The 26,110-nt window shown below is 40.0% G+C and overlaps 2 protein-coding genes across 6 annotated transcripts in view; one reads left to right on the forward strand and one right to left on the reverse strand.

The window, feature by feature from the left end:
- SERGEF (secretion regulating guanine nucleotide exchange factor) overlaps nucleotides 1-26,110 on the forward strand; it is a 157,597-nt gene that overhangs the window by 123,310 nt on the left and 8,177 nt on the right. The window contains exon 11 of one of the 5 annotated variants that reach the window (XR_005106485.1): nucleotides 8,823-8,935. The exons of the other annotated variants lie outside the window; for them this stretch is intronic. The gene's annotated coding sequence lies outside the window, so the exon portion shown is untranslated. The remainder of the gene's footprint in view (nucleotides 1-8,822; nucleotides 8,936-26,110) is intronic. 5 annotated transcript variants of the gene reach the window in all.
- KCNC1 (potassium voltage-gated channel subfamily C member 1) overlaps nucleotides 23,377-26,110 on the reverse strand; it is a 129,857-nt gene continuing 127,123 nt past the window's right edge. Inside the window, exon 4 of the mRNA XM_037402162.1 lies at nucleotides 23,377-25,482. Coding sequence (XP_037258059.1) covers nucleotides 25,301-25,482 — 182 coding nt within the window. The 3' untranslated portion in view covers nucleotides 23,377-25,300. The remainder of the gene's footprint in view (nucleotides 25,483-26,110) is intronic.

Genomic DNA, 26,110 nt, shown 5'->3' on the forward strand with positions numbered 1-26,110 from the left:
AGAGAAGCCTCCTAGGTTTTTACAGGTCTCAAGTAGTTACCCAATATGACTGAATGTTGCTGTATCTCCAAGACCAAATATGCCTCCTTAATTGAAAATGGTGGCTTTGACTGGATGGGAATAACAAGTGAACAAAATAATAATGAAAACTCATGCTACCATTACAAGTAGCTCCCTGTTTACAAGCTGAGCTTTATTCTTTCGTCAGGTGGTGGTTCTCAGAAGTCACGAACAGTTTTGGAAATCCCTTGGGTTTTGGTTACAAGTGTTAGTAATGGGCAATGAAGTTACCTGATTTCAGGGAGTAGGAGGGGCCTATCCTAAAGGTGTAATCCTTTAACGAGCCTCAAACTGAGCACCAAGAAATAGCTAGTTAATTTTTAAATGTTCACTTGACCCTGGCTGCATCTAATTCTGAACTCAAATGAGGCATTTATCTATGTACTGTTTTTCATGCACACGTGAATCAACACAAGTTTTATTTTTGCATGCATGTAGACCACTGAACCGTCACACTTCCTCATGGGGATGAATTATTACACATTCCCAGCAAACTGTATTCTAGTTCCTTTTCCCGTGTTTAGTTATGGTGTTTCTGTTTCCAAAGACACTAATGAAGATAAAGAGGTTTTTCCTTCTGTTTTATAAGTGGAATGGTTTCCATTTCCAATGTGGCTCACTTACTAATATGATACACTTTGAGGACAATAGCTTTTCTTCGTTTCCATTTCAGTTAGTTTCATGGGCTAATGTAACTGGTGTATTTATAGGTAAGGTAATATTTTAAATGGCCCATAAGGAGATTACATTAATGATTTTTTAGCATATGAATCCCCTTTTTCTGGTTTTCATTTTGAAATGGTACTTGTGCTTGCAAACCCTTAGTTGCCAATTTTGGTTTCGGGATTTGTATAAATGTGAAGTGTGCTTCTTTGGTTACTTAACTGTGAAGGCTAACTTTCTAGCTCAGATTCAAAACAGTTTATCCAAGGAAAAAAAATATCCCTTGTTATCTTGCCACTGTCTGTGGGCCTCATTAGTTCTCTGTGTATGTAGCAGCTCTGCGTTTGGTAAGATGTTCCTGAGTGACTGGTTTGTCAAGGAAAAAAATGCTGCTTGAAAATATTCTGTGTATGTAAAGAAAGACTTTCCTGAAAATCCAAAGGCAAACTCAAACCTGTCTAAAATGAGACTAGGAAGCTAGCAAAGAAGATTGACAAAAGGCTCAGAGGGTGTGGAGGTTGCAGAAGCCAGACCTTAGTTTTGTAGAGACTTTTCTATACTGCCAAAAGGAAAAAAGCAGGAACATGATTGTTTCTATTTGGCCTCTTTTTAAAAGAGACTTCTTTGGGAACCGATTCTGACACACATTTAAAGTGAAACTTGCTCTCTCAAGCTCATGGCAGAACAAAGGCCAACAGAAGTAATTACTGAATTCTTGAGATTCAACTCTTGGAGAAATTGCCAAAGTTAGCAAGGGTGGTAGATTTAATTGCTTGTCAGGGTTATAGGGGTGCATTTGCTTCTCAGATTGGAAGGCTGGAATTCAATTTAGAGTGATGCAGAATGTTACCTTGCAAAACTTTCACTAAAAATTACTGATAGGCGTGTGAGGATATGGCTCATGAACAGCCTCCCTGCCTTGTCAATGGGGAGTCAAATTTAGCATGTTGGTTGCAAAATGTAGGTGTTCAGGTAGAAATCGGGCTGCCAGGGAAGAGTGCAGGATGATTGTATTTTACCACATGTTATGATAATATTTGATGGTAATCACTTTGGCTAAATCCTTCAGATATAAAGGACAAATGATCACTCCATCCTAATGGACTTGCAGAGGAAACAAATGGGAACGGCGATGGAGGAGTATGGAAGTCCTTCACGTTCCTGCCCACTGGCCACTGGGAGGGCAGTGTGAGGCCTGGGGGAAGGAGTGTGTCGTGGTGGCTTTTTTTTCCTTTTTCGGAGGACCCCGGGGTTGTGTTTTGTGCCCCACCATACCAGAGAATATCCCAGCTGTTGGTAGGGTGGGGTGAAGTTGAAGGACTAGGTTGTCTAGTGTGTCCCACTGTTCAGAAGCTGAGATGATATCTGCATTTAGTAGAGTCCTCTCTATTCAGTTACAGCTGTAATTCCTGGTTTTCAGTTTTTTCTCTGTGCTTTCCATGTTAAATTACCCTTGCCCTTGAAATTTCTTGAATGGGTAGCCATTTTTGTCTTCTTCCTTCTTTGGAAAGGTTATCGTTCCTCATTAGCGCTCTCAAGCTAGCTTCTAGCTTGTATGCAGGGCACCTTGCTAGATTGCGGTAAATTTTTTACAAGACCACCGCTGTTTTCTGTGAGCCAGAAAAGTGTAAATAACTAAACAGGACTCTTCAAAGATTCTCTGTTAACGTCTGACTTGACAGGTTGTTTTTGTTTTTTTCTCTTACCATCATTTTTACCTTTCATGTTGTGCTTCTCTGCTTTCAGATTTTGTTTGGAGACCCTCTCATTTCCCCCTTAGAAATCTGATTCACTTAGACAACCCTAAACAAGGAAACACCTGACCTGCAATTGCCTGTATTTAGAGATATGGTTGTGTTTATCAAATCTAGCCAACCCTACTTTCTCTGGTATTTTTCCTTTCCTTCCTCTGTCTCTTCAGATTTGCTATCATCAAGAGTTTTTAAAATACATTCACATTTTAGGCTTAAATAAAAACTTAGATTAACCACCATTTAATTAAGATAACATCATCAGGATAATTAAACTTCCTAAGATGGAACAACTAAGCCCTTGTGATTTACAGCCTATGCCTTGTGATTTTTTGTTCTTTGCTGTGTACCCATGCGTTGAGTGACATCAGCTTTGAGAGGGCACACTGCTAAATGCCGTGCCTGATCACAGCGCAACCACCAGCCTGGCTTAGTGGTGGGAGAGACATGGGGCTGGGCTGGCTGAGGCTGAAGGCTCTCAAGGCAGAGGTGATGGTGGCAGAGGGAAGTATCCTGAAGAGTCTTGCACACTCCTTTTATGAAGAATATGCTGCAAGATCTGACCAGAACTTCGGTGTGCAATGAACTGTTTTGGGGTTCCTTGCGGATGCAGTGCTTTTGCCTAGGAGTGCACAGGGATGACATGCTCTGACCATCCCAGCTGGCTGGGAGACTGCCCTGCCTTTGATGTCCTTGTCACCTTTCAGCTGTAATGCAAATGATGGGAAGTAGCAGGGTGTGGAATGGGCCATGCACAGAAACTGCCAGCTGCCAACTCCATAACACAGCTCTTCCAGGGTAGCTCACCCGGGCTGCAGGTTGCTCTCTGCATTGCACTTTCACAGCATTTTGAAGTGGATTTGAGGGTTGAACGTCATTGTCAGGCCTGTTGGGATGTAGGAGAGCGCTTTAGAACATAGGAATGGGGTTGAGCATCTCTGTATCTCTGATGCAAGAGAATCTTCTGTAGCTGGGGTAAAACTTGGCTGCATGGGACACAGTGCACAGTGCTTTTTTGGGGCTACCGTAAGCTGTGAGCTAAAGGCTCATAAATGTTGTTATTTTCCAGTCTGGCTGTCAAGGAAAAAAAAAAAGAAAAAGAAAATGTGCCTTATATTTTATTTGTGTTGCTTCCTAAGCTCCTAAAGAGCTCTTTGGATACCTCCATTTTGAGTTCAGCAAGGTTACCTATGCAGAAGAAAACACAACTTTGTATGCATTCCACAGAGATTCGCTCCTGGCAGACTTTGAAACCACTTATTAAAATAAGTATTTCCGCACTTGTAACTAATTGTATAGGAAACAGACTTTAGTTAGCAAATGTGTTTTTATGAGGACAAGCTGATTCATACTTTTCTTTCTACTTCATAATCTATGCAGATGAAAATTACTCTTATCCTTTCTCTGAAGCTCTTTTAGAAATCTTTTCTAGTCAGATAAAATAATTTTATTCAAAAGTAAGAGTAAATTGAGTCAGTGGCTTAAAAATTAATAAATCTTGAATAAAATGTTGCATGAGGAAATGAAAAACCAAGATTCGTAAGAATTATTTTGCTAATAGAGTGGCTAAGGGTTGGCTGATTGAAAAATTCTGTATTTTAAATTAAAAATATTCATTTAAATACATTAGCCATAGAAGAAATGGTTAGGCAGATGGATGTTTAGTGTATGTGGATTGGATTTTTCTGGAGTTCTTGATTTAGCAGATGTACAGATGAAGTCTGTAAGATGATAGTGCTGAGCCAAGGCAAAGTTGCTGAGTACAGTGCTTTTCTTTTTAACTTATGACTCATGGGTGAATCTAAACTAGAACTATGTTTAATATTAATATGAAATTCAAAAGACTGCTTTCATGGTAGACACTGGAAATACATCTTTGGATGATCTTAAAACAAGTTTTCTTTCCTCCTCGTAGTTCTCTGGACATTCAAACAAAATACATTTTGTAGTGGAAAGGTAACTTTAAAACAGACTTGACACAGTGTACCATATTTTTGGCATCCTTGTATGTAATCAACAACTTGCTGCATTTGCTTTGGTTGCCTCATCATACCCAGTTCCCACCAGTTCTTCAGTATTCAGTGCCAGGTAGGAATTTTAGTTTGCGTTTCCAAATCCTCAGCATGTTTTTTGTTCCACTGGGCAAAAGTCTCCCTGCTTAGGTAAATACTTTACCTCTCTGTGCTGCTCTGTCCTCAGCAGCCTGCAATGCCTTCATACCCTGAGAGGTGCTGAACGCTTAGGGGTAGTGCAAACAAGGCAACTCTCATCTGTCTGGCTGTTTGTAAAGCACTCCCAGCTGGGTACAGTCAGTGCTACTCTGTGTTGTGTTCATCTGTGCTTGTTCTAGGTAACTCTGATACTGCTGCATGCTTGTTCTTTGCAGGAAAATAGTAGAAATTCCCATGAGCAGATCTGCAAGTTATCAGAGTGGTACCTGGACAGGGCAGTAATTGTTTTGAGTAAGCTTTTCTGTTCCAGCTCTTTTCATTGCTGGGGAAGTAAAATTGAGGAGAGTATAATGGAAGGTTTGGGTTTTCTATTAAGGTTCTTGTTTGGAGCTGGCATGTAAAGATGCAGTTTTAGCTGTTTGGAATAATTAACTGCCGAAACATAGGGGTGGTATTTGTGGTTAAGGAGCTGTGACTTGATAGCTTTTTTTTATTGCCTCCTTCCATGAGGAAGCTAATCTCAGTAGCTAAACTAAAACAAGGCCAGGACTGAAACCCTAGCTGTACTGCAGCTTTTTCAGTAAGATCCATTCACCCAAATTTGATGAGCTTCTAAAATAATCCTGATGCGTTCTGGAATTTGCTGTGCAGGCTCCATCAGTGCCTTTGAGAAGGAGATGAGGTCTGCAATGTTTCCAGAGCTCTGCCAATGCAGTCTGTGTAACAGCTTTGTTGAAGTCATTCAGGTACCTGAGCAGAGCTGGTTCCAAGCAGGTATAAGTAGAATTCAAGGACAGAATATGAGTGCATCCTGAGCCCTTGTAAATGGTGACTTGAGCTGATAACTACTAAACAGCAAGTTTTAGGGAGTGGTAGTTGCTGTTAATTATTATTACTTCTGTTGTTGTTACTTTATGTAGTTTTTCGCAGCAAAAGGCTGCAACTCCCTCCCAGAGTCCTGTGCAAGAGTTGGGATGTATTGATGCCCTCCTGCAGTCCCTGCAAAATGCAGCAGCTGATACGCTTCAGCTGTGAGCACCTCAGGCTTGTGCAAGGTGTGTTTGTGCCTAAAGCATTTGGTGTTACCTGTTTGGGGAGCATGTGTAAGTGGCACAGTTCGCTTGACACCAAGAGTTGGTTCTGAGACAGGGAGGTATAACGGGAGAAGAGCGCTTTCTGTGAAGATGCTTCCTCAGGCTAAACAAATGCTATCCTGTGTACTTCACAGCTGAGGCTTAAAATAGAGATAATAAGTTGATACATGTTGTGTTTTGTTTTTAAGCTGGTCTTCAGTCTCCAGATTGGCTTTTAAGTATCTTGTTGCTATGGAGAAAGAACAACTCCTATGCAGTGGGTGCGGAGAGCAGCACTCCTCACAGCATGGTGTGGTGCTGCCTCTTCATCCTGTAGCTTTTTTTCCCAAGGAAATAATGGCTGTTACTGGTATGCTGCCGTTTGATCTTGTCTGTACTTGTGATTGACTTCCTTCTCCCTTTCCCTGTTGCCCTTTATGAATGGCTTTTCACCATCTCTGATTTTATCTGTTTCTCCTCTGCCTTTTTTCTCATTGAGGGCTCCCTTCACTTCCAAATGAAAATTAGGCTGTTAGAGAGATGATAAGGCTATGCTCTCAGATCATTTCTTTTCTGTATTTGTGGTCAGTGAGAGGTACCAGATTTGCAGTAGGTACAGCAAAATATTTTGCTACCAATACATCAATTTCTCTCTCTTCCTTTTTCTAAAGTAAAGGAGCCTGGACTCTGGTACTACATATACAGCAGAGAAAAGGCTGTTTCTGGAGATTGCAGCAATGTTATGCATCGGTTGGTGAGCCCTTACTGCAACAGAGAGAGTATATGTCTTGACATCCAGGCATGTCAATAGCTGTACATGTCTGTTGTTTGTGTAGCTTTGTTCCATGTAGTTTCCCTCACCTTGGGCTCGGTTCCCAGCCAATGCAGGCTGCAATGCAGTTTGCACACAGGTCATATCTCCAATGATGAGATGATGTCTGTGCTTGGGGGAGTGAGGAGAAAGGCCAGGCCAGTGTATGGGTAGGGAATACAAATGTATAGACCAAAGTACCCTATTGTCCTTGAATGTCAAGGGAAGCAGCAGGCTTTGTCAGGTCTGATGTGTCAGAGCCCTGGAGCTGTAGATTCAGATGCATTTCTGAAGCTGAATTACTGAGTGCTTTTGTTTGTACTCTTTTCCTCTTCTGCTACTAACTGCAAGACCAGTTACAAAAAAAAATATGGTATTTTAATTGAAGATATATAAATGAGCAGGGAAAACTTGGAATGAACCAGAGGAAATGCTGTGAAAGCAAATTCACCTCTTTTGCTGCTGGTTGCTTGATAGCTAGAGACTGTTCCAGTTATTTTGAAAGGGCTCAGCTCCCACTGGGGCTTTCAAGTGAAGAGGCCATTTTTTCAAGGCCATCTGCTTAGCTTCTGGGTGCTGCTAAATTCTGGAGACCTCTTGAAATGTAGAAATCTTGTTGTCTACTTCTTTTTTAATGAGAATGCCATGTGCATACCAGATTGACCCCAATTTTTCTCTTGATTTCCCTTTAATTTACTATATTAAATTGAATCTGTCTGTTTTCTGAATTATCTCTGATCCCCTGCAGTGTGAAGAAAGCCTGCTCATCTCCTGCTGCTGCTCTTAGCTGATATTATGTTGTTAAACTTCTGCTTGCTCATTGTCAGTCCTGTGCATGTCTGCCTCGAGCAAGCAAGGTCTAATTGGGAAGCTGCTCTGGCTGCCCCTAATCCTTCAGTGCTTGTATTTGTCTGCCTCCCCTTGTGTTGTCTTGTCTCCTTTGGGTTTGGCCATCTTGGATTATATTTCTTCATGTTCTCTGTGTAGCCCCAAAGCAGTTCCAAGACTGAGGCTTGAATTTACCATAGAAAGGTAAGTTAGGAACGGCAGCAACGCCTGGAGCATAAGACAGTGCACAAGGCAGCAAAAGATCCTGTGGTAAACTAGCTCTCTGGAGAAACATGACACTGTTCTCGAAGTGATCTCCACTTGGTCTGAGCCTTCTGGCAACCCACCCCTTATGTCAGTGTGGAGTGCAGTGGCTTTCTTTGCTGTATTAATGTGAAAGTGGATTCTGAATTAATAATGATCAGCTTTTGCCATTATTATTCAGTTACATTCTACTAATGTGTATTTGGAACACAGGGCAGGACAATGTCTGGTATTCCTGCCAGCGTCCTTTTGATACTACCAAAAGAGAAATAGTATTGGTAACGTTCTGGTATGACCTTTAGGTCACAATAAATTGGGACTGCATGAGCTGTCTGCTATCATGGTCAGTTTAGGAGCTGAGAGCTCAGTGATCAAAATGTAAAATGTGCCAGTGCAGTCTTGGAGGCTTTGCCAGGTTTCTCTGCTTATGCTTCTATGCTGATACTTCCGCAGATTGCTGGGCTACTTTTTTTGGGAAACGACCTGCTTATTCCTGAAACAGTTACATTCAGTGATGCCTCCAATGAGCAGAGTCCACTACTTGACTCTTTACAAAGCTGGAAAGGGAGAAGGGAAGAGGAAGAATTCACAGTTTAGCTGTCAAATAGTAGCTGCTAGAAAAGGAACTGCATACGTAGGAAAATTTTTGTTCTACATTTGAGCAGACTTAAGTACTCCAGAACTAACCTTAGAAAAAAGGTGTATATATACATAGCATAAAAATAATTGGTGTATTTCTGTAAAAAACAGAAACCTGCTTATCTGATGAAGGGAATTATGGAATGCAAATGCTAATCTGGCAAGATCAACCCAAACATGAGGCTGGAGGTTGTCAGGCCCTTTTGTTCCTGGGAAACAAATTGACATGATAAAATTGAGCCTAAAATGGCACAGATAATGCAGCTGTGAAGAGTTTCTAGTTTCTTTTAAGGTAAATAAGATGCTATACCAAGGAATAACAGTTTGATAAATCAATATTTTGATTTAAACCTATATATATGTGTGTGTGTGTTTTGTATATGTGTGTATGTATGGACGAGTTAGCAGGTTATCCCTTTTGAACTTGTTCCTTTTCCTGTTTGAGATGACAGAGATGTTTGTTACTGTGTTTCGCAGGTGCCAGTCCCAAGGTCTTCATGGGACCTACATATGTGTTGTGATGTGTGCTGGCAGCTTGGTCACCAGATGTTTTTTCTCTTAGGATCACAGCTTGAGCAATAAGGTCATGAAGGGCCTGCTGTACCCTGAGTGATGGACAGAGCACCAAGGCCAGAGCTTCCCTAGAGCACCAGGCCAGAGCTTCCCCACACACATGTGCGTAAGCTAGTTAAGCTGGAGAAAGCAAACTGTATCCTATCATACAGTAAAGTCTGGGATTGTTCCTCCATGAGAGCCCAGGAGACGATTCTCTAGGCTATTTGTAATGGTACCAAATCCCTTTTAACTCACTTAACAATTAATTACTGAATTGGGTAAAGGGCAAATGGCTTATTTTGACAAGGACTGTAGCCTTTATTTCTGTGGGTTTTCCTCTCTCTCAACATAAACTCATTTTTACAGACTTGCATGTTTGTAAATTGCATTTGTTTAGCAAATACATACAGTGTAAGCTGCAGCAGTTTCATCATCAGTGGGCAGCCTGTAATTGGGAAGAGAAGGAAAATACCTTGAAGGACTGTCTTCTAGTGGTTCTTTGCTGGTGCATTTTGAGGCCATAACCTGATGGCTCAGCAGCTAGTGGGCTTGGTCCCTCATGCCGTGGTCTGTGTCAGCAGGGTGTTTAATATGACAGGACTTTTTGTGATACGAGCTGCTGACTTCTGGGACTACCAAACAGATGGTGACTACGTGAGAACACATGTAAGTGGCTGACACTGTAGATCTTGTTTTCCCCAGTTGTCGCACTGTTCAGGATGCAGTGTTTAAGACCAGAATCAGCATAAAGGTTTCTTTCCTTAAGAAAGAAAGGTAAAATAACCACTCCCAAACCAAATCCAAACACACTGAGGCCTCATGGTTCCAATGCCCTGAGCTATAGGGAGCTTGTCAAATCTTCCTGTTTGCCAAGTCTGCCAGATTTGAGAGAAGGCAAAAACAACACTGCAGAGTTTTGTTGCCTGGGTGGAGTTAAGTGGTATGGCACTATTGCATTATATTACTATAAGCAGTAAACAAACGTGAATCTGTGTGAAAAGAGTACTTTGAAAATGAAAATGAAGACAAAGGGGCCCGATGTGTATATATAAATGAGTTTGCTATTTCTTACATTTTCCAGCAAGGATAAAGGAAATGGCAGTATAGTGTCTCCTCATGATCATTTGAAAGCTGCACTGTACTGTTGGGATTCCTCTCTGGCAATCTTTTCTTACTCAAGTGACTGAAATCTGTCAAATTCCAATAGAAAGAAACAGAACTTGATTTCAAAGTGTGCTGTCGACCTTCTTCCAAGATGGATCTCAGAATAGATCAACCTTCTGACGTTTGTTCTTATATCAGCATATCTGTAGCTTGTGGAAATTTAAATATTAAGGCGTAACATCTGAATCATAGCAACCTTTCAGTGTCCAATGAGAAAGCCAATCTGCCTGGTTCATGTGGTACGTTTTACTCCATCTGCAGAAATTAGCTTTGCCTGTGTTTTTTAAATAAAAAAAAAGAAGCTGAAAACCCAACCTGCTGCAATACAATTTGGGAGCTGGCTAGTACGTAGGATTTTTTTGCAGAGTCACATTGAGTTTCTCAGCAAAGAAAGAGGATTGTTGTCTGCAGAGAAGTGCTGGTGGAGGAAAAGCAAGATCCTATGAGCCTGGAAAAATGGGAAATTTGGTAGAGATGAACAAACATTAAGCTGCCTGACATTATGCAGTTGGACCCAGCAGTTTCTCTGCATACAGTGCCTGGTGCAGAGTGTATCATAGCAGTGCAGTAAGTTCAAGGGATAAGAGTAGTGTAGTTGTGAGCATTCAAGCACAGACCTGGAGCAGGTAATCTCCAAAGGTCCAGCCTAAATTATTCCATGTCCTGAGGCTGTTTTCTGTCTGGGATCCATGAAAATTCTGAACAAAAGTTGGCTTTAAAATACAGACATAGAAAAAAGGAGAACAGTGAGGTCACATGCTGGCTCTTAGGCAGTAAAAGCCATATGAATTAGCTAAAATATCATGACTAAAATGAAGCTTTCCTGAGGAAGGAGGCATAGGGCACTCTGCTCCAAATGTCACTGTCAATCTCTCTTCTCTGTAAGCTGTTTGTCTCCAAAATTTTCTGTTGAAAGCCAGAGCTAGTGCTGTTGCATCTGAAGCATTTGGTTTGTGATTGGTAACTGTGGCTGAGACTCAGGAGAGAGATGCCTGGATGGAAGGACATTTGAAAATCATTTTGTAGCCAGCACAGATGCCCAGGGAGCAGCCAAGCCCTTAAAACTAACATGAATGAAACGCTGTGCTGTTAACCCTCTGAGCTGGTATTGCTCAGGGGGGAATGATATTGCTGAGTTCTTGGGTTTTTCTATTGCTGAAGGGGTAAATTAACCTACTTCTTTAGCAAAATACTCAGAGATTTGATTGTATTTTACCCTGCTGATAAAACTGGATAGTAATTGTTTTCAGGGCTTTTTTTGCCTGATTGGGGAAGGAACAATATCTGTGTGGCTTGTGTGAATCTTTCCAGACAGTGTGTGACACTGTCCCAACCTGCTGTCCCTAGTATAAGATGTCTCCTAAGAGAAGGTAGTTAAATAATGCTGGCATTGTATGACATGAGGTTTGTAGTGTGAGTAAATATCTATTTAGTGGTAAGCAAATAAGTCCTTTTAAATATCACAGTGGGTACCATAGGGGAAGAAACATTTGCATTGAAAATAAAAGCAACGGGAAAATGTTCCAGCCTTTAAAAAACATAATCAAGATTTTAAAAAAACTTTTTTGTCATTTCACTCTTCTCTTTAAAAAAAAATGCTGACTATTCCGTGATACATAAAAAATATGTCTATACGCAAAACCAGGACTATTTAGGATGGAAAAATCAAAACAATTTTACATCCTTCAAATTCCTGGATAAATATATTCTAGCAAGCTTATTCTGAGGAATTTTAATGGAATACATTTTTATGAGTCCAGATGAAATAAGATTTACGAAGTTAAATTGTCCTCACTCACTGTCCCTCTGATATTATATGTTCTGTTACAAAAAAAAAGAAAAAAAAATCAGAAAGGATTTCTGAATGTGCTAAGCATTCCCAAGGTGGGCAAAGTGCAATTACTTATCTTTTTGGAAATACTGGTGCTATAAGGTTTTGTATTTTTTCAAATACTTTAGTGTTCTCATGAAAAATGGAAGTATCTCCAACTTCAGCTGCTAACTGAAGCTATGTATATAGTTACTGCGTAATGCCTACGCAGTGGGATCCTGGTTTGGAGGAAGGTTGTGCCTGCAATTATGATGTCTTCATATTAATTACAAAGCCAGGAAGAGGAAATGAGAGTGTTGTTCCTCTTCTTTGAGGAAATCAGTGTATTTCAAGTTTAATTTAAAAATAACAAACATCTTTAATCTTGTACAGTTGAACAGAGGATTTGTGTCAGGGTTTTTCTAGACAACTTCAAGCCTGAATAAACCAGCCAGTAAGAGAGACTGCCATACTCTTGAAAGTGCTGGTGTACTCTGGGAGCAGAGCGTGGAAAATCACCCCCACTCTAAACCTCTGAAGCTGAAACCAGATAAGTGTGTCCTCTTTAAAGGACATATTGCCACTGTTATCACTCATATCTCTTCTGACGTTAGTATTTCTAATCTTCAGATTCAAGATCTCAGTACAGTAAAGATTTGTGGTTGGTAGGATAGGATTTGATTTTCTTTCTGTCAGAATGGACCACTAGAGTTTTTCTGCCAGGAATACTGAAACAGAAATATTGTACACATTAATAGAAATGGAAATTAAAAAAAAAAAATCACTTATGACTACTGTCCTGGTTTTGGCTGGGATAGTTAATTTTCTTCCTAGTAGCTGGTACAGTGCTGTGTTTTGGATTTAGGATGGGAATAATGTTGATAACACCCTGATGTTTTAGTTGTTGTTGATCAGTGTGTACACCAAGTCAGGGACTTCTCAGCTTCTCGTACTGCCCTGCCAGCAAGGAGGATGGGGTGCACAAGAAGTTGAGAAGGGACACGGCCAGGACAGCTGGTCCAAACTGGCCCAAGGGGTATTCTGTACATAGGATGTCAGGCTGAACAAAAAAGCTAGGGGGGGAGTTGGCCAGGGGGTGGCAGCCCACTGTTTCTGGACTGGCTTGGACATCAGTCAGTGGGTGGTGAGCAATTGTATTGTGCATCACTTAATCACTTATTTTGTGTATTCTTTCATCATTATTTTCTCTTCCTTTTCTGTCCTGTTAAACTTGTCTTTATCTCAACCCACGAGTTTGGGGTTTTTTTTGTTTTGGTTTTTTTTTTTTTTTTAGTTCTTTCCCCCATCCCACTGGAGGGGAGTGAGCGAGTGGCTCTGGAGTATTTAGTTACCTGCTGGGTTAAACCACAATTACATTAAAAAAAACACAACCAGAACTGCCATGCACCTCTTTTGTTCACAGTATGGATTTCTTGTCTTTTCAGCTTTGCTTTACTGTTATGTGATCCAGAATACAAAGCTTGTTAACTGTTTATTAGCATGCTCTGATATCTTAACATTGTACTTTGTTATTTATAAAGAATGAGTTAATAGATTAGTAAATAGTGTTAACAAAGCCTTGCTTATTGGTTTCCCAAGGTAATGACAAATAGGTGTACCAACGTAATTAACTGTACAGATAATGAATGGCTGCATGTTTGGAGCCGGACTAGCGGCTGTTCTAATGGTGAAGGAAGTGGAGTTTTGCCAGCAAATAACTTGGCCTGTTTTCTGTTTGTCTGGAAATGCATTTTTTTCTTCCTAAGCCCCAGTGTTTTAGAAGGTCTGTCTGCAGGTAAAGCATAGTAAGATGGAAACTATCATTTCTAGGAAATAGCTTCTCTACCTGAACATCTGCTGATGAGTGGTATCTCCAGTACTGGGGTGATTGTCACATTATCAGTGGGCATATCCCTCAGCGATGGCCTTAAGCCCATATTTGCGGCGAATGAAGAGATGGGACGCAGCTTGATGCAAGCAAGTTGTCCATTTATTAGTGATTTTCTTACAAATATATACATTTCTACCTTCTACATATTACACACTGATTGGTTAAATCTTAAGCGTAAAAAACACTGATTGGTTGATATTTAAGGCACACCGTTAGAACAATAGGAACTTACTAGTTTATCTTGACATAGCAATAATTTCTATTCCAAAGTTAGGGAGTTTCTTTCTACACGGCTTTCTTGATTACATATTGGCGCCATCTGTTCCCTTATCTGGCTACTTGTTTCTCTGTCCGTCTGGTTGCCTCCTCAACTGTAACGGCTCAGGGGTCTGCAGTTAGCTTGTTCCTTTGTTCCCAGGGCTTGTGCCCTACAAGTTCTAACAAGTCTCTATTTATCAGGCTATCAGTACTTGGACTGTTGTCCTTGAGGCCTTGTCCTACACATATTAGCCGAAGAGTTAATTTGCTTTGTTAGTTTGTTTTTTGAAGGGGGAGAAATAGCGCACCAATTGGTAAATTAAACCCCACATTCCTACATGCACAAGACTTTAAATTGGGAAGCTAGTATCTGTGGCTGGGTGGAATAATCATTTTAAGTAGCTGAACTAGATTAAGTGTATGTTGACATTTTTGTTTGTGCATAAATTCATTCTTAATGTTGTAGGGCATAGTTGGATGCAGGGAACATTAAAAGAGTTTGACAATGTCAGAAGCAAGATTCTGGTGTCAAACAGGAGGTGAAATTAACTTTATTCTAATTATTGATTAAAGTTTTATTAGCAGACTTTAAAGATATTGGTTGGGCAGCTCTTCAGGGATGAGCAACCTAAACATGTGTCTTCCTGTTTCCATAGCAACACATCTTTTTCATCCTTTCCAGGCAGCCTAGATTGCATTTTGAACTGCAAGAGTATTAGATTCCGAAGAGCTATATTAGCAGCTCAGTAGTTTTCCCTAAACCTTACTATTAAAATATTTTTGTTTTGGTTGATCATTAGAACAAAAAAGTGGTTAAGATTATTGTGCTTTTTTAGCAAAATAAATCATGTCAGCAGAGCTAAAAATGAGAAATAATTGGCAACCAGGGTGAAGTGTTTTGGTCCGATTCATTGTCTGCTAAAGTATCTATTCCTGTGACCACACAAATGCGCTTTGTCAGTAAGGTCAAGATTTTAGCAGGAATAGTTCTCGGTCCAGTGGTTATTGTAAACACCTTTTTTTATGTTTTTAATTCATATTGTTTGAGCTGTTGGAGAGTGTTGAAGTAATGTAGTAAAGGTTAAGGTTATAAATGGTGGCTGTTAGCAAGGATCAAATCTCCACACTGTGGATCAGGGCCTTGGAAGCATGTTTAGAGATGGCATTTTCAAGCTCAACATAAGCAATTTGGTAGTTTTCCAGTATACTTGAGGCCATTTCAGACTGGGATTTTCATATTTTGCTGCAAGCTTGAAACTGTTTTATTGGATTTGGAATGTCAAACTTGTCTATCAAGTCACAGATTTCTAAGACTGGGACAGAGCATCCCAGTATCATTTTCACACAGTTCTCAGCTGCTGTGAGCACAGGAAACTCCTTTTAAAAGTGTATCCTTTGGATAGAGAAATATCTTTTAGAAAGATGCATCTTTTGTCTTGCCTGTGAGAAATGAATAATTCAGTATATCCCTATGCAAATGTTTATTACTCTCTATGAAAAAAAATGTGTGCACCTTATTTCTTCTCACCATTTATGTAGTGTCACTTTCCCAATGATGAATCTTTGTCAAACATAGCAATGTGCTAAAGTGTTTCCTGAGCTGATTGCGTGCATATCTTCTGGTTTGGCATTGTGGAGGCTCAAATTACTGTTTAAATTATGTTTTAAAATGCTATTTTAATGTTACCACTATACAGTAAAAGAAGCAAATTACCATGGGGGAAGTATTTAAGCAATGCATAAAGATGCAGATCACCACAATATTTTCCTTTGGCCTTCAGGATGTTTAATTTTCTGTTTCTCCATTTGTATAAATTTTTCCATGAGGTTGTGTGAGGCATGTCAATAAAGACTGAGAACTTTGACGGTAGTGGTCGCTATAGTTACATGGTGCAACTGTTAGCCTCCTGCACAGAAAGTAAACCACCTGCAATTCCATAAAATCCTTTATTGGCAGAGAGAGATTGAAAGAGACAGTACTGGTGTGCAGGTACAGAGCAAATTCTAGGTTGCTCTGATATCCTTGCAGCTAATGCTGTCTTTATTCCAAGGTCTGCAGAAATGCTTTATGCATGAGAACAGCATGGAAAGGGGACAAAAGACATTTTTATTTGGAGTAAAAAGGTGCTGGATGCAGAAAATGGAAGCTAAGAAATAAGTACCAAAAGGAACCAAAAAGAATCTGAGTTCATAGCATAACAGCTCCAGGAAAAGAGGGACTAAATTGCCTTTTAAAGCCTTCTGAGTTGTACCCTTCCATGCAGACAGAAATGCGATGCCCACAGAATGCTGCTATTCTCCTGCCTCTGGAATTCAGTATTTAACTTAATCCTCAGAGTCTGTACAGCACACATGTTGAAATCAACACTGACTCTTAGGAATCGTTTTTTGACTCAATGGATTTCATATGTGTTCAGGAACCCTAAAATGGCTCTTGACATGGCTTCTCTGTACTGAACTTCTGAATTCTACTTTCATTACGTATTTTCTTTTCTATATGACCATTCATTTAAGGATTTGTTATGAATTACTGCTATAAACCATAAACATTTAAAATCTTCCCTGGGATGGACAAATGTCTCTGGTCGGTAGATCAGGAAACAAAAGCACTGAGGAGCATTTTCCTATTTCCTGTGGAATCACTCTGTAAAGCAGGCCTATAAAAAGTCACCTTTACCTTCATGGTTCCCTTCCTTGAGTTCTTTTTATGACTGAATACAGTAGAACAGGTTTATTTCATATCAATCACCATCTGAGAAAGGACAGTTAAGTGAGTGCATGATGTATGATGTTACGTTAAATGTGAATGTTCAGTTTTCAAGTATGTTCTAAATGTACAGATGAGCCAAGATTGCAAGACCCAATAATGCCTCCACTGGTTTTACTCACTTTTTTCTTAAATTCCAGGCTTACAGAGCAATGTGAATCTAATCCCATGGATGATTAAATAAACCAGGGATTTTTAGAGTTGTTTTCATTATTTATTTTCATTACACAACATCCACAGGCTCAAGGAGTTCAGACCACGTAGTAGAGGACGTGGTGAAAGATGTCCCCTGGCCTAAAGAGGTAACAATATAAATAGCTAGAATAGGCAAGATGAGGTCAGAGAGAAAATGTAGAAACAGCAGAACTGGTGAGTAGCCGTTGGCCATTAATGCGGGCAGCACGCAGCGGTTTAGTCCCCTGCTGTCTACTTGTGGTGGTTTCTGCCATTTCTCGAGAGGGAAGGTCTGACCAGATCACTTCAGAGCTCAGGAAGGAGGATTATATTTTTGCTTTGTGCGGGGTAATTCTCCCTTTTATAATGAGAAGGTTTAGAGTCACAGAGCTAAGAGGAGCAAAGCGCTAGTAATGTAAACTGATAGCTGGAAATGAAGGAATTATTCATGAGTTAGGCTTTTGCGCTCAACTGCAGTCAAACCTTTTTCCTCATGGCTTCTTTTCTCACTTCAAGGGGAAGCAATTGGTCCCCTTGCCATTCCCATCAAACCTTGCCTTCACTCCTTAAATCCTGTTAAGACCTTTGCTGATTCTGAGTTGGAGAAGCAGCTTTGAATCCATTCATGTAGTCAGCCTGAAGGAGAACTGGTTACCTAATCACATTGTCAGCTAAGTAATTTTTGCACCTCCTGGGACTTGGGTCTAACCAGTGCATACTGACATGAGGCCGAACTTGACTTACATTGCCTTGTGGGTGGAAAGTTGTGGTCAGTATCATGTTAGTCAAATGAAATTTTCAGAAGTAGAATTATGCTTTGGAATGAAAACAGAGTCATTGTTTAATTGTTCTCTGGAGAGCTAAAAAAATTCTCAGTAGCAAAAGCATCCAGAAACCATCTCTTGTAGAGAGAGAAATAAATTTTTGCCTGCAAGAGCTTTGGGAACTTTCTAAAACAAACATAAAAACCCCAGCCAAACAAAAAGCTGCACAACCGAATTAAAAAAAAAAAAATAAAGGACATAAAGTGGTGTGGGAACTGTAGACTAATTAATTAGAATGATCTCCTATGAAATTTCTGAAAAAGATAGCCTTTCATGCTGGAAAGTAGACAGTTCCATCAGCAACCTTTCAGCGTGACACATTGAATAGGAGAGGTGGTGTTGAAAATCAGAGCCGCTGAAATTAGCAGAACCATGTTTCAACAGAGTGATTTAAAGACAGTTCTAAACAATGAAGAGCTGCTACTCAGACATAAAAATGATTCCTGTTTCCAAAGAAATTACTGAAGTGTAATGTTTTTCCTTCATAGTAATAGGTGTTCTCATGCAGAAATTAGGAACAAACATAATCCATCAGGTAGCTGAATAAACCTATGAAGTCCCTTTTAAATTTAACCATACACAACTGCCTTTGAATAAAGACGTTACTACTTTTCCTATCTAGTTGATAGGAAAGGAAGTTTTAGGTGGTCTAATTGCTTCTTTCCTTTCCTTTCCTTTCTAGTTGAAGCAACTAGATACCAAAGATGCAGTAAAGCTATAGAGCATGGTGTTTACCCAAGGCAGTGCTGATCATCATGCTATAGAAGGTTTTGTTTATACAGCTTCTTGAGTTGTCTGTGTATACGTGGCATTTTGGAAGATTAGTTTACATCTGTCTTCTCAAATTTGATTAAACTTTTTTGGGGACACTTGAAATCTTGGTGGGTTTCTGATTTGGTGTTTGAAGTATCTGATTTTTCAGATAGCTCGATATCTTCTGACAACAAGTTTATAAATATAAAGCAGCTTAGGCTGGGCAGCTAGGGCAAGATTTGTCTGCCTTGGTTTTTAACTGAGCTAGTCAGATGTCTTGTAGGGTGAAGAGGAAGAGATGGGTAAAAGGGCGGTAGAAGGATTCTTCTGACTTCAGGTATTTGCCTTCAATAAGGTGAACCCCACCCTGAAAGTGCCTGTTTGTCACGAGTATGAAATGAATTAGGTGCCTAGGTGGAGGATGGATATGTGCATATGTATGTACATACATGTGAATAGATGCACCATAGATGTTTTGGGCTTAGGCAAATTGAATCCCACTTACAGAAACTGAGGCACTCAAATCAAGCGTGATCAACTGCAGAGGGATGTGTGCAGAAAAAAACCCTGTATTGTGCATTGCTACTAATGCAAGGTCCAAAAGCACAAAATCTGTTAAGCAAAGAGTTCTGTAAAAGGTAGCCAGGCCTGAGGCAGGCATTGCTGACTGTGAGGGGTGATGGAGTGACATGTGAGCAGGTGGCAAATGGGCAGTGCATCTTTCAGTTGCAAAGTTATGTCACTTCACTGCTGAAAACAGCTTTTTACAATTTGGACTTAACTCTCTGTAACAGCCAAGATGCTGGCTGCTACATCTGCCTATGCAGATACTAGATAAGTCTCTTCCGTTTTCTCTGCAAGATGTATAATTATAAGTATGTTTTCTGTAGAATACATGTCTGCATGTGTGTACACATACATACAAATATTTTACGAACACAAATTTGAAGTGTAGTATTGCCAGTTGTGTTGTAATTCTTCTTCCTCTCTTTTTTTGGACAATAAATTGATGAAGAGAATGGGTGGCTGTGGCCATCCTAAAATACCTTGACCTTGTTTGTTCTTGTATCCTTTGTAGTATTTTTAAATAACAATTATGGTCTTTATTTTTAACCTTTCTGTATCAAAAGTTATATGCAGAGCTTTAAAATGCTGTTAATAATAATTTAAAAAGGCTCTAATTTAGGGAAAGCTAGCATTTTTAAGTGTGTGAATTATTTGGGAACATGAGTCATCTCTGCAAAGTTGGCTGGAAACTGCAAGTTCTTACTTTTTTCTTTGTCTATTCCTGGGTAGATTTAAGAGGCCTCCAAAGTCAAGAGAATGGCATATTGGTTCACGCATGAATAGAGATAGTTCTTTTTGTAAGTGATCTTGAAGAGCAAAGGTGTCTTGGCTGAACTGTACAACAAATATTTTCATTATTGGTGTTCAGCAGGCTCTTAAGTTATCACAAGACCTTTGAAGCAGAAAACAGTTTTAAAGTTATTTAAGGAGACATCTCAACATTGTCTTTTGTCATCTACATATTTGGTTGTTCTGTTTACCAGCAATTTAAAGAGTAAGTTCAGTTTCTCTCATATTCCTGTTGCATGTTTGTATACTACTTTATATAGCGTTCATTTGTGTTTGTTATATATATATAGTCTTGTGGACATGCAAGCGTAGTATGTTTGTTTTTCTTGCTGCAAACTGAAGCTTGGTGTTTCACCAGAAGTTAGGGCTGATTTGGTTTTAGTCTTTTACTCTGTTCTCTCAGTAGTATTATCCATAGCTTAAGTCTTTCATGCTATTATTTTTTCTTTGGGAGTAATGATAAATATTTGCCATAGTGCCAAATGTGGCCTTAAAAGCTAGCTATTTATTTTCTGTCTAGTTTACTTTCTAGGTTGCTTTCTATAGGTGCTTCTGCTTTGTGATTAGCCTAGTGCCAACTGTAAGATGGAAGAAACTGGCTTTCTGCGTGGACACAGGAAAGAACAGCGAGGCTAATGCATGAAGGAAGCCCCATATTTCCAGTGTTTCTGCTTCCTCCAAAGTGAGGAGGGATGAAGCTCTTGAATTCTTAATGTGGTCAAATATTCTTTCAGAGGTAGAGTTGGGGTTTATTTGGGTGTTTAGGTTTTGGGGTTTTTTTCTGAAGAATATTTTGTTACCCTAGGTCTCTGGCAGATACAGTCCTTCCAAAATGGTGCCAGATACTCTGGTCTTGATTCCAGCTAGTTTCTTCTCCCTGAGGTTATGCAGAGAATCAGATGGGACAGCACCAAACAGCATCTCAGGGACCCAGCTTGCATTGTCCATTCTGGTCCTCTGACCTTCTGGTGCTGGCATGGTGCCTCTGAATCTCTCTGTCCATCAGCTGTTCTTCCTGTCACTCTGCCAAAGACAGATTTTACTTTCCAGCCTCAGATCCATGCACCTGATGCATGAATGCTGTTTTCACTGTGGCTGTTGTGCTACGATCCAAAAAAATTGTGCTACAGCAGAAACTTTCAGAAAATATCTCTGCAGTATTAAATTGCAGGAGGTTTTCATCTTGGGATTATTTTGTGCTTGGCTTCTTCCAGGGACTGACTTGATACATTCCCCCTACTTAAGGAGATGCCCCCCATTCAGAATTTACGTGCATCCTATACTGATGGAGGCCAAGTGATGAGTTGTCCCCAAAATGTACCTTGAACCCTGTGTGGCAGAGATGTTGTTTGCTGTTCCTAATCAGAACAGCTGAAATGGTGTCACTTGGCAGCCAGTGGCATCCCAGATTCTGCCTGCATTTCTTTTCCAGTCTTGCTCACGTCTTGGGAAGACGAGGCAAGAGTGGTGTGAAGAGTAAGCGTATGGACATCTGACCCACAGGGGAGGCTGAAGTAGGAAAGTGGAGAAGCCATGCTGCAGCAGGGTTATTCCCTGACTAAATGACCTGAGCTTCTAAAAGGTGTGTTTGCACACCCATATGTACTCAGTTCCGCTTCAGGAATTGCTTGAAAGGCTTGTGTTTTGCCAGGTCAGTGTTGAAACTCAACAATGTTTTCAGGTTGTTGGTTTTTGTTTTTGTTTTTTTTTTTTTAACAAGAATTAAGGGTTTATAATTGAATAGTTTAGTGAATGAAAGTAAAAAAGAATAGAGTGAAATTTGTCCATACAGATATAAAAGGTAAAAGTTAGTGAGGTGTGCTTTACAACTTGCCTAAAATCTCTCTTCTGCACCAGAAAAATACATATGTCAAAATGTGTTTTTATCTAAGCAAACTAGTCTTTGCTTTTAACAGATATTGATGGCAGAACTCTTCCTTTGCTTAATATCAACAAGCGATTCCTTCAGACTTCACTCAACAGTCATGTATGGTTTTGAACTGAAGTCTGGAGAAATGGATCCAATCCTGCCTTCTGGGCACACACTTTTTTTTGAAGCTGTCCACTTTGATTCTCTTCCTGAGCATTTTTAATTCTTATGGTATGGTGCTTATTTTTAATTATACCTAGCAAAATCTATTCTCCCACTACTACTTATATATCCAGTATTGATCATTTGCTTATTTTTTCCCAGAACACTTACTAAAATATAAAATATTGTTCTAAAAGTACAGCTAAAAAAATAGAGGTGTTATTTCTAAAGTCCTGGTCTTCCTGGCTATTGGTTAGTTGGGAAAGGAAATTTATGTCTCCCTGCTGGTAAACGTTTGGCTTATTACTTTGCATGAATATCTTGACTGGGTAATATAGCTAAAGTTTCTGATCTTTTCCTAATTCTTAAGGAATGAGAAGAGCTAGAACAATTCAGTTCTACTTTACAGTAGACCCTGAGAACCCTCTCTGAAATCAGAGAAAAAGCTTAGGCATGTAGTAGACGGCACTAAGGGTGCAGTTTGCGGTGGTATTACTTTGCAGTTTGTTTAGCTTTTTGTTGTTTTGGTTTTGTTTTGTGGGTTTTTGAAAGGTTTTTTCTTCAGTGTTCAGCTGCTGTTTTATTTGCAATTGAACATTTAACATAAGCCCAGCCCTGCAGAGTCAATGTAGGGTAAAAGCATTGTTTGTCCCTTTGAGCAAATGTGATTTACCTTTGGTGCACACACTTGAAGTAAACCTCTTTGAGGTCTGTGTTTGAAGTCTGTATTGTGGGATTTTTTTACGGTTTTTTTTACTTTCATCTTTTGTCACAGCTTGTCAACTGTGTCTCTTCTTTGAAAAGGATGGCATTCATTCACAGAACGATGTTATATGAGATGGAGGGGAATGATGGGTTTAAGTGGCAGCAATGTTAACATGGGGATGTTACCAAGTAATTTAGTTTTTGCTCTTTTTCTGAGTGTTCAAATGACCCAATCATTGGTGTATCTGAGTAGATCTCGAGTTACCCCATTTTGACGCCAACACAGTGGCGAGTATAAGGATTCCTATCACAATAGGCATATCCTGGTTTTGGTTGGGGTAGAGTTAATTTCTTCTTAGTAGCTGGTGCAGTGCTGTGTTTTTGATGTGAGAACTATGTGTTTTGGTGATTTGGTGTGAGAATAAAGTTGATAACACACTGATTTTTTTTTAGTTGTTGCTAAGTTACGTTTATACTATGTCAAGGACTTTTCAGGAGGAGGAAGGGGGGGACATTTGGAGTGATGGTGTTTGTCATCCCAAGTCACAGTTGGGTGTGGTGGAGCCCTGCTTTCCTGGAGATGGCTGAACACTTGCCCGCCCATGGGAACTGGTGAATGAAGTCCTTGTTTTGCTTTGCTTGCATGTGTGGTTTTTGCTTTAACAGTTAAACTGTCTTTAATTCAAACCGTGAGTTGTCTCACTTCTACTCTTCTGATCCTCTCCCCCCATCCTGACATGGTGAGGGTGAGCAAGTGGCTGTGTGGTGCTTAGCTGCTGGCTGGGGTTAAACCACATCAAGGCACAAAAACTGAGACAGACAGACAAGGCACATGACCCATGGGAGTTTTATTAGATGTGCGCTTGCACTACAGTACAGTGTGGTATAGGCACACTTGAACCAGATACAAGTAGGTTAACTCAAGTACAACGGTTGCAGCACAGAGGAAACATAATCCACAAATCCTGCCCAGAAGGGAGGGTTAGTTCATCCTGAACTCTTTCCGACTACAGCTATGCTATAGCTTTTATCAAGCTAGGTATTTTAAAGCTCTCATGGGTACACATGTACTGCAGTGCTGTGACTGTTAAAACTGCACTGCGACGCTTGCAGGGGAGCCATCATCTGAGCCATTGTGTTATGCTAAGATTACAACTTGAAACTTTGCAAAGTAAGGCATCCTAATAACGTCATTGCTGAGTTGGAATTACTTTTGTTCTGAGGCAATGTTTGTGTAGCTGTGAGAAAATATACTAGTTCAGTCGGAAAGAAGGAAACCAAGAAACTCTGACTTTGTTTCTTTGATTTTTCTCCTTGCATTTCTAACACTTCAGCTTATGACTTCCGGACTTCAGATTGCTTGTTAAGCATGGGAAAAAAGCCCTCACTTTAATATCAACAAATGGGTTTTTTTAGGCTTCACTCAACAGTAATGCACATTCATATGATTTGTCTTGAAACTTGACCAAAAGCAGCTTTGCAATTGGTAAGGGAAAATGGAAGGGGAAAAGGCCAAACTAAAGCCCATTTAAACACAAAGCTATTTTACAGAAGATGTCCATATGGAAGGGTTACACGTTTCACTACTTGGTTCTGAGTTAGAGAATTGTGTTCTGCAGAAAAGGACACCTTCAGAGATAAACCCCAGAATGCTCACTTTTGTTCAGTGCAAACAGCCCTTCAGAGGAAGAGAATAGCAGTCAGGTAAGAAGACATTGTAGGTAAATGTGACCATATGGAATATCTTCTTACCTTTTGTTGAATCGTAAGTATTTTTAAGAAGCTGCCAAGGACTGACAGCCATATAGAGCCTGGTCTGCATGATCACCATAAAACTACGTACTTGTAAATAGACCAATGTATGATACAAAGAGTTACTTTATAAAATGTGTTAAGCACCGAAGCGTTTCCAAAATATTCTTTTCCAACCTAGCTGCTCTTTGAGGAGAGAGTTCCCGAGAGCCCAGTGGGGTCTCTTGTTTCTGACTTGAGCCAACGAAGTAGGAGGAAGCACCATTTCATCTGCATGCTGCTGCTCATCTTGCCATCTGTACCTTCTCTTGCTCTGTGATTTGCTTAGTGCTTTGGAAGCTACATGTAGTACTGTAATGCAGTTTGAGGGGTTTGTCAGATTCCTGCTTCTGCATTCATCACTGAACTTTTCCTAGGCCTGTGCTGAAGGTGGCCTTCAATTCTGGGTCTTGAATATGATGTTCTAGGTCAGAATGAATCGCAGCTGTCCCCTCTTTTTCTTTCTGTAATCATTGAGATCAGTTTAAAGTGTATGTATGTTTGAAATGGTAATGCTTTATAGCCAGAATACCATGGGTGCAAATGGCCACGGCACCATATGGTCCCATGGGACACTTGAATGACTCCCACCCTTCTATGTGTGCTTTGACATACAGCTTCAATTTATTTTGCATGGACGACCTCTTACTAAGCACTTAGTATAAGGTTATTTTTTTATGTTCTGTTTCATACCATACAGAGAATCATGAGACTGCAGTCTCTGGCTCTGTGATGAGATCTTGATTGTCTAGTTTTGGTCATACAAAGTTAAAGCACTGTGACACATTTAATGCCTGTCATCTTGAGAGGCAGGGCTGTAAGTTCTGAATGAATGTCACTTTCTGCCATGCCTGATATTCTGATGGAGCAGACATTGGTGCCATGTTAAGAGCCTGAAGACAAATCTCTCCATTAACTAATTCCTGTCAGATGTTTTTGTCCTGTACTTGAGAGCAAAATTTAAAGATTTTCTTGTCTTCTACAGGTGTAAAAAAAAGCATCTTTAATGCTTAATCCTCTCTGCACTGCAGCTGCTTCATGAATGATATAATCCTCATGTATTGTCAGTGGACCAGATACGTTCAGTCTTGCACAAAGTCGTGAGCCCAGGTTTTGTTCTGTGTTGAGTTGGAGATGCTTTCCTGTTGGGAAAGAATTGACATGTTTGAGTAAAACCAAAAGGAAAACCTTGTGCAGCACCCATGAGCTTTAGCCATGTTAAGTACTATTTGTGTTTCCCTGTGGAAACAGAAATGTGAACAGTTAATCCTTGTGACAGATTTGCTGCGTGTAGGTAGCAACGAGAGAAAGCAAACATCACCATCTTACAGGACTTCAGTTTTGCCACAGAAGCTGTAAAGGTGCAGCAGCCCAGCAGCAGCCCAAGAAATCTGTAGTTGCAAGTATGTTGTTTTTAAATCCTAGGAAATAGTTTTGTGAATTTCTTCCTCATGTTTTTGTCTTCAAAATGGCAAATGAGAAGGAAAAATGAAGTCAGTCATGAACTAGCCTGAATGGCAGCCTAAACCATGGCTTGTTTGGTATAACATGGAATGATTCTTTTAAATAGATGCATATTAATTTGTGGTGTGAGCCATTCAGCTTCTGCTTTGAAGTGCCTTGTGAGAAAAGAACAAAATTTCTGTTGTTAGTAAGACAGCAGTACCTCTAGTGAACAGGCTTAGTTGTTTGCCTGATGCTTAAAAGACTGCATAGGAAAATGCACAGCAAGTTTGCATGAAACTGCTAAGGCTTTTCTTGGTAACTGCT

This window comes from Falco rusticolus, chromosome 10, assembly GCF_015220075.1.
Source record: "Falco rusticolus isolate bFalRus1 chromosome 10, bFalRus1.pri, whole genome shotgun sequence".
Lineage (NCBI taxonomy): Eukaryota > Metazoa > Chordata > Aves > Falconiformes > Falconidae > Falco > Falco rusticolus.